Source organism: Paecilomyces variotii, assembly GCF_004022145.1.
Source record: "Paecilomyces variotii strain CBS 101075 chromosome Unknown C8Q69scaffold_8, whole genome shotgun sequence".
NCBI classification, from domain to species: Eukaryota; Fungi; Ascomycota; class Eurotiomycetes; order Eurotiales; family Thermoascaceae; genus Paecilomyces; species Paecilomyces variotii.
The window spans coordinates 190,765-204,013 of NW_021167147.1; the positions used below are offsets into that span (position 1 = coordinate 190,765).

The window sequence follows — 13,249 nt, forward strand, 5'->3', positions numbered from 1 at the left end:
CGGCTTTTCTGGATCTTTGAGACGTCGAGTATTGTTATTCTAGCTCTTCCACTGTTCTTGAGGCACAGAACGGATATTTTGCTTTTGATATAGATCTACAAAACACACTTTGTTTAGTGGGAACATATGCAACCATTCTCGCACTGCAGACAAGATACACCGCCTAGCATATGCCTTTGTATGTCGCTCCCAGTACATGTTATTTCTTTTCAGCTTCGCGGAGCCCGCCGTGGTCTTATGGTCTTTGTTTGGGGGAACTGCCAACCATCCATTTCTGGACTGTTTGGTTCTAGATAGAAACACATTGGCTTCTTAGCGTTGTTTTCACTTCATCTTCACTAATTTCCCCTCACAACGCGTACTCCTTGCATTTGTCCTGTCCGATCTCCTAGTAAAATACATTATTACACCTCTTCTAGGAGATTTTGCTGGCATCTTGAACATAACTCTCCAGTTAGTACCAAAGACATGCTATAGTACCCCGCAAGAGGACTGACACTCATCGCGACAGAAGCAAGACTGGCGTCACTGACAAGATGCCTTCCCACCCACTCAAAAGCGGTGGTCACTACAAGCAGAGTCATATTGAAGACGAGGTCGACGATATTGTTCATGATTATGGGCGTATCAGCAAACCACATCCTCTTCTCAAAGAGGCACTTGAAAAGCCAGACAGCTATGCTCTTCTCTGGGAGGTGATCGAAACCCAGGTCTCTCTCATAAAGTCCCGCTCACAGGCATTTGAGGATGGCCATATCACCATCTATGACAAGGCTCTTCTGATCCTCACCAAGAATGGAAAAGAGATCATGGACATGGGAGCTTTGGAACTCTTCCTCGATGAATACGTTGGTATCCCTGCCAATGGAACCGTCGTCAAACAGCAGCATGTCTTAGACAAGCATGTCGCTCTCAAGAGCCTCTTGAAAAAGAGTAGGTCATATTGTCATGAACATATATCAACCTCTTCGATTGACATTTCGAATAGTCGCCCATTTTGACAAGAGCACGGATGAAAAGACGGGCACCGACGCACCGGTCGGTGACTCTTCCTCCCCTCATCCTGAGAGTCAATGCTATGAAAGGGAGACGAAGTCTCATTCCAGCGATGACCCTGTCGACCCAAAGGTGGACGAGAGTATCGAGCGTATGCTGAACATCTACTTCAAAGCGAAGGAAGACTATCATGCAACCAGTGGCGCTAGCCGTTCTGAGAAGCTTGAGGCTGTCAAATTTCTTCGGGACACAGCTGAGAATACGCTCAATTACCTTCAAGCGCATCGCATAGCTGACAATACGATTGTGCCCGAGCTGCAGCGCTCCTTTGAGATGGCCAAGGAGGTGGCTACCTCCCTCTCCGGTGGCAGGAAGAGAAGATTCGAGATTCATGAGGGCCGTGGGGGATTCCACGGGGGCCGTTCTCGCTATGGATATAAACATCCAAAGTTCCGTGCAGGTGACTTCTATCGTCCATAGAGCTCAAGATCATCGGCTTGTTTAGACCCTGACTATCAAATGAGTGGGTTCTGTGGCCTTGGCACCTGTATCTAACTGTACTTGATTGAACGGCCGGGAGAATAGTGGCGCGCTCGTCTATGGAGGGACGCAGTCTAATACCCCGGAATTTAATTCTAAAATCAACAGATCTTGTTAGCTTAATGAGTTGTTTGCCGTCGTAGATAATCTGTCCCGAGAAACGTCGATCTATCCAATTAGGGGCGTATGGAACCACACGTGATTGCGCCGGAGCGGAGCGAGACGCCTGACGGAGGTCTCAGATCATTTTATCAATCTTCCCCTGATGGCGGGAATCTGTACCTCTTAGATGTTGGAGGATTCCAGAAAGGGATCTCCGGGGTCAGTTGCAGGTAAACCAGAATGGTCCAAAAGGCCTCCGTGATACATCGCAGAGGGTTTCTGCCCCCTTTATCTCCGCTGTTCAGAGTCCCGTCCCGCCCCACCCTCTCAGCATCAGAAGATACACCGTCGAGCAGCTCTCCTGGGGCCTCAAATGCCCAGCTGACACCCAATTCCGATGGTCCTGGCGATGAGAGTTTCCTCTTGCCTCAGCCACCACGTGGAGTGGAACTACATAAGTTGCAGACAGATTTCAATCATGCCGAGGCACAGAGGAGCTCGTACGACCAACGCCAGGACGATTCAATTGACTACGCCCAAAGTTTTGACTCTCGAGAGGGGTTCAAAGAGTTCCGTGGTCAGACAGGGTTCCTTGCAAATTATTCAGCGGCGGAGGAACGCGAGGTCGTGAGAAAGTTTGATAGACATTTGGTATCTTTCTTGGCTTTACTTTATTTACTTTCCTTTTTGGATCGCTCAAGTAAGTGCTGCACATCCTAGTTGTCAGAGGTGGACACCATCCATGTTGTTTCTTTGTGTGCTAACTGATACTGCAGATATTGGTAACGCAAAGATCGCTGGTCTCGCCGACGATCTTGATCTGTCATCCTCGCAATATGAATGGCTACTTACAGCTTTCTATATTACCTATATCCTCTTCGAATGGATGACTTTGATGTATCGCATTGTTCCCCCGCATGTATACATTTCGCTGTGTGTTCTTTCATGGGGGTTGATTGCATCTTTTCAATCTTTGGTTACTTCCTTTGGGTCATTGGTCGTGCTGCGTGCTTTACTTGGGATATCCGAGGCTGCATTTGGTCCCGGCGTTCCATTTTACCTTTCATTATTTTACAAGCGCGAGGAACAGGCATTCCGGACTGGCCTCTTCATTTCTGCTGCTCCTCTTGCGACTACTTTTGCTAGCAGCTTGGCCTGGTTGATTGTCAAGCTTAGCGATAACGGTCTTATCGCACCTTGGCGCACGCTCTTCTTGGTGGAGGGATTCCCAAGCGTAGTTGTTGCCGTCATAGCATGGAAAGTTATCCCGGATAGCCCTGGGACAGCTCTCTTTCTCACTCGTCGGGAGAGAAAGGTTGCAAAGTTGCGGCTTCAGCTGCCTCAAGCTGAACCCCATCAATCTCAAAGCGGCAAGTTCGATTGGCGCCAGGTCGGAAATGTACTCGCAGATCCAAAATCCTATCTCATGGCTGTAAGGAATTCCGGATTTTCCCAGTCGTCCAGAAGTTTGGCTGACCGCTGAATCCAGCTTATGTTTTTGAGTTGCAACGTGGCATTCAGCTCAATGCCGGTTTTCTTACCGACCATTATCAAAGAGTATATCTCCCCGTACTATTCGCGCTCTCTGTAACCAAGCTAATGCCTCTAACAGTATGGGGTTCTCTCGCTCAGCTTCCCAGGCTCTTTCAGCGCCTCCGTACATAATCGCCTTCTTTGTTGTCCTGGTGACGGCATATTTCTCTGATCGCGACCGTGCTCGAAGTCCCTATCTCATCGTCCATGCTCTTCTTTCATCTCTTTCTTACCTTATTATAGCGGCCACTGGATACTTCCACTCTCATCTTGCACCCGAGGTACATACTGCCATTCGCTATTTCTGTATTTACCCGGCGACCTTTGGTTTCTTCTCCTCCATAACTATTATCATCACATGGTCTATGGATAACCGTGTCGCCAAAGAAGGGAAGGGTGCTGGGGTTGCCATTCTCAACATCATTGGACAATGCGGGCCACTCATTGGAACAAGGCTCTATCCCGAGAGTGATGGGCCGTGGTACGTGCCTGGTATGGTAGCGTGCTCGCTCTTTATGGCTTCTGTGGTCATCATGGCGCTTGTATTGAGGTTGCTCTTGCAGAGGGATAACAGGAAGATGGCCGAGAAAGCGGACAGTATGGAGATGGGATCGCAGAGAGAGGAAAGAGAAGGTCTGATGGGCTCTGTGGCGGAAGCAGGACTCCCAGCCACGGACACGAAGTTCACATACATCATTTAGGCTATGTTCTCAAACATCCAAGTTTGTTTACTCCTCTCAATTGCATTCCTGCACTGTTAGAGCCTCCTAGAATCCGCTATTATTGAACGTGCAGTTATAGATGCAACTGTTGGAGACAGGAAGTGCTTATATAAGCCCAGTATCTGCTTGTTCATTGGCGGAGAGGAGACCCGAAAGCGGTGGTCACGCATAACCTTCTTCGGACAACAACAAAGCTCTGTTCTCTCTTTACTTATTCTCACGAATTGACTCAAAATGAATCGCGGTGTCGGTTCGGGATCGACTGCTCTGAAAATCACTCTCACGGCTACCCGTCCATCGGCCCGATTCAGAGCATTCGGCCCAGCTCCGTCTTTAACTAGTAAGCTTCTCGGGCGGTTTCACCAGGTCCAAAGTTCTTCGCTCAGAATGACGCCGTTGACACAATGTCTGGGCTCTCGCTAGTGGCATACTCTGTCAGTGCAACTCTGTCAGTGCATCTCCAGCATCGGATTCCAGACTTGGAAGTTCCTATTTCTCACACTGGAACAGCCAATCGCAGAGAAGGCCTGCCTATCATAGAATCCCAAGGAAGACGGAGAGACGATGTCATCTCGTACCGAGATATCGTAGCAATTTCTACTATGGCTGACGGTAGTTCGGTGGTACAGCTCTCTTGGCGCTGGATCACCAAGGAAGTGGCCTGGTCTTTCTTTTGCCATGACGATAGTCATCTGCTCTCCTGCGTAAAAAGACTGGTCGCTAGGCTGTCGCCAACTCTTCTCTAGTTGTATGTTCGGGTAGTAATTGAATCGTTTTTCTCAGCTTTCATATTCAGAGAGCGCCTTGTTTATCCCAGCTTTACCCTCGTATCTACACATACGGGCTTCAGTCATGTTCTTTTTTATCTCGCGCATACCATGCGCGCCTCGAGCGCTATCCAGGAGAACTATTCGGCAGGCCCTACCCCTGCGAGCTGGATACGCGACGACCACGAATATCCAAACGAAGCTACCTGGAGGGAAGGAGGCGAAGAATCCACAGCGGTTCAGAGAATTCAATCTGGAGAACCGCACTTTTACTGTAACTGGGGGTGCCAGAGGGCTTGGTCTATGTATGGCGGAAGCATTGATGGAAGCTGGCGCAAAAGGTATTTCCCTGCATATTGTCTCTCAGGAGCAGGTTACTTGTGTATCCACGAAGGCTAATAGGCCCTTCCGATCAGTATACTGTCTGGACAGGTTGGAGAAGCCAGATCCCGAATTCCAGAAAGCGCAGGAACGCGCGGTCAAGTCAGAATATGGAGGGGCCATGGAATATCGACGAATCGACGTCCGTGACCATGTCAACGTGAATAATGTCATGGCCGAAATCGCAGCGGAGTCACAACGACTAGACGGCATGATTGCCGCGGCCGGAATCAACCACTTGCAGAGCGCGCTTGATCATTCCCAAGAAGCTCTAGAGGAGGTCATGCAGATCAACTACAACGGAGTCTTCAACTCTGCTACCGCAGCAGCACGACAGATGTTTCACTACAAGTGCAACGGGTCCATTCTGCTCGTCGCCAGTATGAGCGGAGTTATCGCAAACAAGGGAATGAGCTCTCCCGTCTATAACTCCTCCAAAGCCGCCGTCATCCAGCTAGGACGGTGTCTCGCTATGGAATGGGGCCGTCATGGCATCCGCGTCAACAGCCTGTGTCCGGGACACATCGTCACTCCAATGGTTGATATGGTCTTCAAGAAGACCCCTGAGGTCCGCACAATGTGGGAGGCGGAGAACATGCTGGGCAGACTTGCAAAACCAGAGGAGTTCCGTGGCGCTGCGCTCTTCGCGCTTAGTGATGCCAGCAGCTTCATGACCGGAAGCACCATGCTCATTGACGGTGGTCACACCGCTTGGTAAATGGCTTTTACGCTCTATTTCTTATCTTCAGCCTTGTAGAGCTATTTCATCATGACTGGGAGGCTGTTACTTGAATTGCGTTTTGTTCCAAGTCTACTGAGGAAAAAAGCGTTCTGAGCGGAAACCAAGTTTTATCCTGAGCGTCCTTTTTCTGCAATACCTGGTTTGTTTTTCGAATGTAACATGGATTGTGTTTCGTTTTTCCTTGCTAGTGAAGTAGCTACTTGGGAGTTTTTTTGTTTGATTATTATAGTTATAGAGTTTCCTTTCTAGTCTCGTGTCTTGCAGCTTATATATACGGTGTTTCCCATGTTCACAGCAGCCCATAATATACGAGAGACGGCTATGGAGAGAAAAAAGTTGTCTTTGTGACCTACTCAGATCTGAAGCGAGGAACAATATATGAGTTCAGTTCCAGTTTCATTATTTTATAATATCTCATGAATCAATTAAGGCGTATCTCCTAGCAAGGGTACTATCTTGCGTTTCTTCTCATTACATTACTGCTGAGCTCCTTCCGTTCCGGGAAGCGGATAATAATATCCTTGATCCAGGGAACTATTCAGGCTCCCGAAATCGAGCTTCATAAGCAACCGATCCACGCCGGCTGCTTTACGCGGGACGTAGTCATACATATCCATGGGCTGCGTGGGAGCAGGAGCGGCGACGGGTACGGCCGCGGTTCGATTGGGGTTGCCCAGATCGAATAATCGACGGCCCTCGCCAGAACGACTATCGTCGATGTCTCGTAATCGTGCAATGACGTCTTTGATACCAGTCTCGATTTCGTTGCAGGTCTCGCGTAACTCGTGTCGGATGGAAGTCTCTTCTCGCGCGTAGTCTGCTAGGGCGTCGACGACGCCTTCGTCCGTTTCGAGGTCCAGATTTCGCTGGACAGCCTCGAGACGGCTGACGAGGGCAATGAGATGGTCGATATTGGTGAGAAGAGAGCGGAGTGCGCTGGTGAAGGGGACGTCGGTCAGGAAGAGAGACTGCACGAGGGAGGCGATGTAACGACGATGTGCGACAGTGAGCGCTTCTGGGTCATGAGGCTGATGGTGGAGTTGAGCTGATTGATTGAATGGATTGTCCGTGGCTGTCGTTTCACCAGATGCGGTGCGGTGGATTTGTTTCATTGAATGCCCCGTTCCAGGCCGAGAGCTTGCTTTGGAGGATGTTCCTGGCCGGGATGCTGGTCGTGATAATGGACTGGATGAAGTGCCTTCGATGGATTCTCGAAGGTGCTGCCACGAACCGTTGATTACCTCGCCCTGGAAATAGCTTCCTATCTCTGATAAGACAAAAAGAGAAGCGCTGCTTGTGGCCCAGATACGTCTCATTTGTACTGTTCGTGCGTTCTCCCGCTGTCTGCGTATCCGAAGCTGGTATTCTCCGCCTCTCTTATTGCTTCGAGGAGGACCCCATGGAGAAGGATAACTCCGCCGAAGAGAGGTATGCTTCCAGAGGTCGCCTAGTCGGATTTGTGCTCGGCGGATACCAAGGAGATACGAGTGTATCCTAGAGTAGATAGCTATGTCCGATGCGGCAAGAAACAAATCAAGAGGAGGGCGGACTTGGAGTGAGAGAGAGGTCGGGGTTGGGAAGAGAAGGTCGTCGAAAGAGACACTGGAGATCTCAGCAATCAAGCTAGGACCAGAACCATCTTGAGGCGTCGCTGCACGGCTGCTTTTCTTGCTGCTGACGGATAAACGAAGCAAGTCCCGCGCGAGTTCCAACTCGTCGTCAACGGGATCTTCTTCGTTCTGAAGAGAGGCCAGTTCTGCCCATGTCTGAGTAAGAACTGCCATCGCTTCTCCCTCCTTGATGGCGAGGCCATCTAGGCTGCCAGCTGTCCTGGATCGGTGTCGTCCATAAATACGCTTATCAGCTTGTGACACCAGCGCCATTGCAAATTCGCCGCGACCCAAAAGAAGGAAGTCATGGAGCAGAGACAGAACCTCAAGAATCTTGGGTAACGGAAGAAGCTTGGAGAGAGCCGTTTGCGACAGCGATAATCGAATAGCAGTTATGGCGTTTGAGAAATTTGTCCGTGATATAGGCGATGCCAGAGAAGAAAGGTGCCCAATATGATCTCCCTGCAGGGTCACCTGCGACAGAGAACTCTGTGAAGCATCTGCTGTGGACGTTTTCCGCTTGGCTCTGATGTGGTTCAGAGATTTCCCTATGAACAGGATCGACGACGCTGTAGTAGACGAGACGAACTTTGGAAGCAAGTCTGCATGCATGACGAAATCCAGCCCATCTCCCTCGTTGCTCGTATCTTCCTGGATAAAGAAGTCCTCCTTCCCGAAAGTAGGCAAATTTCCGTACAGTAGCCACATCGATAGTTGTCTCATCCATGCTGTCTCCGCCGCTTTTACCAGCTGTACTGCCATCTCCTCCAGGTCGATATAACCAGTCTGCGACTCCTTCCGCAGGTAATCAATGACGGCCGCGCCGCTGCAATTACCCGGTCCTCTATCCTGCGTCGAATCTGGTTTCATGAACCGAGCCACCTCCCACAACCATTCCATCCTCCGTGTCCAGGGAGCGAATTCCCCGACAAGGGTCGACAGAGGAACTATCCCGTATCCTCCCACATAGCTGCTATCGTTGAGGAGAATGCTCTTTTCCACCTCCACGATCTTCTTCTGGAATCGCCCTAGGTGCTCCGTTGCAATTGCCGTGGAGACTGCCCGACATATAGTTGAAGGATGCGCAGCAGAAATCTTGGAGGTATGAGCGCGGAGAAGAGCATGGAGACGACTCAGCCGCGCAAGGGAATCGAGGAGGGCCTTTTCTGGCGGTGACAGCAGTGGAAAAGATGACCGAGTAGGGTCTCCCTTCTCCGTCTGGGTGTCGAGGAGCGGAGACGGTTGGCCGGAGAGGGAGAGCAGGATCTCATGGAGCATTCTGTTTGCAAAGGTCTATGGACACGCCGCAAAGCGGCAGGTTAATTAGTTAAAGCTGCGGTCTGGAGTCTCCGCGATGCGCTCAACGCTCAGCCCACCTGGATGGGAGGTCTCTCGTAGCCTCTGCCCGTCGACGCTGCCAGTACAAGATGCCACACCCGAGAAGCTCAAATCGGCACATCCAGAGATAGCGGTATGATCATCACTGGCTCTCGTCAATCTCTGATGGTCGTCGTGGTTGGCCCGCTACAGTGTACACGCATCAGAGACGCGGAGCGCGAAGTTGGCGGAACAGCGGCGGAGCTCTTTTGAGGCGTGCTACGTAGTTAAGGGCTACCGTCCAATGCCAAAAGACAAAAAAAAAGCCTATTTTCTTTGTTGTTGGCAGTGTACACGCTGGAATTCCCATAAGATCCCTCTAACTGCGCCCGCTGCTCAATTACTCGTACATCGCACGTTATGTTTGCCCATCCTTCCATCATGCTCGATGATTGTTGTCTCTCTGCCGCCCGTCACCGCCCTCTGCAGCCTTTGTTTTCAGGCATCCGCGGGGCTGTCTGCGCTGGAGCTGCTCTGGACCAATGAGAGGCCTCACATCCGTTAGTCATCTACCTTGTTACGTCGAGCACCGAAAGAGCCACCGCGAGCTGTTTCTCTCGCAACTCCTTCGTTTCTTACGCTCTCCATCGCTTTCTCTCCTGCTCTGCGTGTTGTTCCTGTTTCATCCTCCCTTATCAGAGTCGCCCTACTTCGTCAGGTGTAACCAGGAAGCGGTCGTTGGGTCAAGCAGACGGCTAGCGTCGCCGCTATATAAGCCAGTATTACAATAGCAGTCCCGCCTGTCTTTGAGCTCGACGCGATAAAGCGGTAGCCCATCTCCTGACTCTTTGTTGGAAAGTCTTGCTCGAAGCAAGGCTTTCATCTGTTAGGTCTTCACAATTCCCGCCACTACAGAGATCCGTGAAACTTCCAAGCTGGGAAAGCGGAAAGCATCCAGTGAACAACCAGCTCGTCCCGAGAAGAAGATCATGACGGTGAGTCACGCGAGCAGCAGCACTCCGGAGGCGCATAAATTGCTGTGAGAGTATCAGTACTGACAAGCATCAGGACGGCAAAATGCAGGTCGACAACCCCCAGGAGGCGGTCGAGGCTGCCAAGCAGCCGGACATTGATGAGTCGTTGTACAGCCGGCAACTGTAGGTGTCGACTCTCTATACCTAGGTCGCAGGAGCGTCTCGAGACTAATTTGTTCTAGGTACGTCCTTGGTCATGAGGCAATGAAGCGTATGGGTTCATCGAATGTCCTGGTTGTGGGTTTGAAGGGCTTGGGTGTCGAGATTGGTAAGTAATGTAACATAGAGCTTCGAAAGGTCCCGCGGCGATCTCTAACAGCTCACCTTACAGCGAAGAATATCGCTCTCGCCGGTGTTAAGTCGCTTACACTTTATGACCCCGCTCCCGTCGCCATCTCCGACCTCTCCTCCCAGTTCTTCCTGCATCCAGACGACGTGGGCAAGCGCCGCGATGAAGTAACCGCTCCACGTGTGGCAGAGCTCAACTCCTACGTCCCAACAACAGTCTTCGAAGGAAAGAATCTGGTCGATGACCTCTCGCAACTCAAGCGCTTCCAAGTAGTCGTTTTGACCATCACGCCGCTGAAAGAGCAGCTTGCCATTGCTGAATACTGTCACAACAATGGCATCTATATCACCATCACGGATACCTTTGGTCTTTTTGGTTACGTCTTTAACGATTTTGGAAAGAATTTCACGGTGGGAGACGCAAATGGAGAGAATCCTGTCAGCGGAATTGTTGCGGATATTGATGACGACGGTCTTGTCTCTGCGTTGGACGAGACCAGACACGGTTTGGAGGATGGTGACTACGTGACTTTCACGGAGATCAAGGGCATGGAAGGACTTAACAACTCTGCCCCTCGAAAGGTCACCGTCAAGGGACCTTACACTTTCTCCATTGGAGATGTCTCTGGTCTCGGGAAGTACCAGGGCGGTGGTCTCTTTACCCAGGTGAAGATGCCTAAGTTCATCGATTTCCAGCCTCTGTCCGAGCAGATTAAGAAGCCGGAGCTCCTGATCTCTGATTTCGCCAAGTTTGATCGCCCGCAGCAACTGCACGTGGGTATTCAGGCTCTGCACAAGTTTGCGGAGGCTCACGACGGCCAACTCCCTCGTCCTCACGGTGAAAGTGATGCAGAGGAGGTGTGGAAGATTGCTCAGGGTCTGGCTGGTGAAGGCGAAGAGAAGGTTGAGCTGGACGAGAAGCTGATTAAGGAGCTCAGCTACCAGGCTCGGGGAGACCTCAACCCGATGGCTGCGTTCTTCGGAGGTCTCGCCGCCCAGGAAGTTCTCAAGGCTGTCTCCGGCAAATTTAATCCCGTTGTCCAATGGATGTACGTTGACTCGCTCGAGTCTCTGCCCGAGTCGGTCACTCGCTCGGAGGAGACCTGTAAGCCTCTGGGTACCCGCTATGACGGGCAGATCGCGGTATTCGGCAAGGAATTCCAAGAGAAGATTTCGAATGTCCGTCAGTTCCTCGTTGGCGCAGGTGCCATCGGATGTGAGATGCTGAAGAACTGGGCTATGATCGGCTTGGGTACCGGTCCCAAGGGTAAGATCAGTGTCACAGATATGGATCAGATTGAGAGGAGCAACCTGAACCGACAGTTTCTATTCCGATCGAAGGATGTCGGAAAGCTGAAGAGTGAATGCGCCTCCGCTGCGGTGCAGGCCATGAACCCCGAATTGCAAGGAAAGATCGTGACACTGCGAGACCGTGTCGGGCCCGACACGGAGCACGTCTTCAACGAAGAGTTCTGGGAGGACCTCGACGTGGTAACGAATGCTCTTGACAACGTTGATGCGAGAACCTACGTTGACCGCCGGTGTGTTTTCTTCCGCAAGCCCTTGTTGGAGAGTGGAACTCTTGGGACCAAGGGTAATACGCAGGTGATCCTGCCGGGCTTGACCGAGTCGTACTCGAGCTCTCAGGACCCGCCAGAGCAGTCTTTCCCCATGTGTACCTTGAAGAGTTTCCCCAACCGTATTGAACATACCATTGCGTGGGCACGGGATCTCTTCCAGACTTACTTCGTCGGACCTCCCGAGGCTGTGAACATGTACCTCTCTCAACCCAACTACATTGAACAAACCTTGAAACAGGCTGGCAATGAGAAGCAGACGCTGGAACACCTGAACAGCTTCCTGGTTACCGACAAGCCACTGAGCTTCGACGACTGCATTGTATGGGCTCGCCAACAGTTTGAGGCCCAGTACAACAATGCCATCCAGCAACTACTGTACAATTTCCCTAAGGATTCCAAGACCTCGACTGGTCAGCCTTTCTGGTCTGGCCCCAAGCGTGCACCGACACCGCTGAAGTTTGATCCCACGAACCCCACACACATTGGTTTCATCATCGCTGCTGCCAATCTGCATGCGTTCAACTACGGCATTAAGAGCCCGCCCGTGGATAAGGAACACTACCGAAAGGTGGTTGAGAACATGATTATCCCTGAATTCACGCCCAGTTCCAGTGTGAAGATCCAGGCGAATGAGAACGACCCCGATCCCAATGCTCAACCTTCTGGATCTTCCTTCGATGACAACGAGGAGATCAAGCGCCTCGTCGAGTCTCTTCCATCACCGAAGTCCCTCGCTGGATTCCGTCTTCACCCTGTGGAGTTCGAGAAGGATGATGACACGAACCATCACATTGACTTCATCACGGCGGCCAGCAATCTCCGTGCTGAGAACTACGACATCCCGCAGGCTGATCGTCACAAGACGAAGTTCATCGCCGGCAAGATCATCCCTGCCATCGCGACCACCACGGCCCTGGTCACCGGTCTGGTTATCCTCGAGCTGTACAAGATCATCGATGGCAAGCAGGATATCGAAAAGTACAAGAATGGCTTCGTCAACCTGGCGCTTCCATTCTTTGGCTTCAGTGAGCCGATTGCCAGCCCCAAGGGCAAGTACCAGGGCAAGAACGGCGAAGTCACCATCGACAAGCTCTGGGACCGTTTTGAGGTCGATGATATTCCCCTGCAGGACTTCCTCAAGCACTTCGAGGATCTTGGACTGGAGATCAGCATGGTCAGCTCCGGAGTCAGCTTGCTCTATGCCAGCTTCTATGGCGGAAGCAAGGTCAAGGACCGTCTTCCCATGCCGTATGTACCCCTTTTGTTCAATGATGTGTGTGCGAATGCTAACTTTGGCCTTACAGGATGAGCAAGCTTCTTGAGCACATCAGCAAGAAACCGATTCCCGAGCACCAGAAGAACGTCATCTTCGAGGTTACCGCTGACGACCAGAGCGGAGAAGACGTGGAGATTCCTTATGTGATGGTCAAGCTGCGGAAGTAGTCCAATGTGGTCGGGTTTCTCCGGGGAGCTAGTTTACGCGAGAATGATTCATGTTGATACCGTGGAATAGAATCAATCCTATGTAGTTTCTGTTTCTATTTTGCGTAAATCCGTGGCTTAGTTAGCCACATACATGCTGAATAATGAGTACGAACAGGCGACGGGCTCAGTTAGTAACAATTGCTCAGCTCTAG

At 51.2% G+C, this 13,249-nt stretch overlaps 4 protein-coding genes across 4 annotated transcripts; 3 read left to right on the top strand and 1 right to left on the bottom strand.

Annotated features, from left to right (window-relative positions):
- Positions 1-536: 536 nt before the first annotated feature.
- On the top strand, positions 537-3,872 carry C8Q69DRAFT_405109 (major facilitator superfamily domain-containing protein; the record flags this gene model as incomplete). Its single annotated transcript, XM_028628060.1, has 6 exons — positions 537-945; positions 989-1,468; positions 1,913-2,338; positions 2,415-3,070; positions 3,128-3,195; positions 3,251-3,872. 6 exons carry the CDS (start codon positions 537-539, stop codon positions 3,870-3,872), a joined length of 2,661 nt encoding a protein of 886 aa, XP_028483541.1.
- Positions 3,873-4,305: 433 nt separating this feature from the next.
- C8Q69DRAFT_308876 (hypothetical protein) lies at positions 4,306-6,009 on the top strand. The gene is made up of 3 exons (XM_028627230.1): positions 4,306-4,327; positions 4,404-5,001; positions 5,077-6,009. The coding sequence occupies exons 2-3, from the start codon at positions 4,746-4,748 to the stop codon at positions 5,757-5,759; spliced, it is 939 nt and encodes a 312-aa protein (XP_028483542.1). The 5' UTR covers positions 4,306-4,327; positions 4,404-4,745; the 3' UTR covers positions 5,760-6,009.
- Positions 6,010-6,167: 158 nt separating this feature from the next.
- Positions 6,168-9,117, bottom strand: C8Q69DRAFT_471925 (Spc98 family protein). Its single transcript, XM_028630947.1, has one exon. The coding sequence runs from the start codon at positions 8,669-8,671 to the stop codon at positions 6,260-6,262; it is 2,412 nt and encodes an 803-aa protein (XP_028483543.1). The 5' UTR covers positions 8,672-9,117; the 3' UTR covers positions 6,168-6,259.
- Positions 9,118-9,325: 208 nt separating this feature from the next.
- Positions 9,326-13,228, top strand: C8Q69DRAFT_471926 (ubiquitin-activating enzyme E1 1). The gene is made up of 6 exons (XM_028630948.1): positions 9,326-9,489; positions 9,601-9,705; positions 9,779-9,867; positions 9,927-10,012; positions 10,076-12,860; positions 12,917-13,228. Exons 2-6 carry the CDS (start codon positions 9,700-9,702, stop codon positions 13,053-13,055), a joined length of 3,105 nt encoding a protein of 1,034 aa, XP_028483544.1. The 5' UTR covers positions 9,326-9,489; positions 9,601-9,699; the 3' UTR covers positions 13,056-13,228.
- The last annotated feature ends 21 nt before the right edge of the window (positions 13,229-13,249 follow it).

Coding starts and splice junctions, on each gene's coding strand:
- C8Q69DRAFT_308876 (XM_028627230.1), top strand. CDS start 4,746: ATGTTCTTTTTTATCTCGCGCATACCATGCGCGCCTCGAGCGCTATCC. Junction 5,002..5,076: donor GATGGAAGCTGGCGCAAAAG/GTATTTCCCTGC, acceptor CCTTCCGATCAG/TATACTGTCTGGACAGGTTG.
- C8Q69DRAFT_471925 (XM_028630947.1), bottom strand. CDS start 8,671: ATGCTCCATGAGATCCTGCTCTCCCTCTCCGGCCAACCGTCTCCGCTC.
- C8Q69DRAFT_471926 (XM_028630948.1), top strand. Junction 9,868..9,926: donor TCGTTGTACAGCCGGCAACT/GTAGGTGTCGAC, acceptor AATTTGTTCTAG/GTACGTCCTTGGTCATGAGG. Junction 12,861..12,916: donor AAGGACCGTCTTCCCATGCC/GTATGTACCCCT, acceptor TTGGCCTTACAG/GATGAGCAAGCTTCTTGAGC.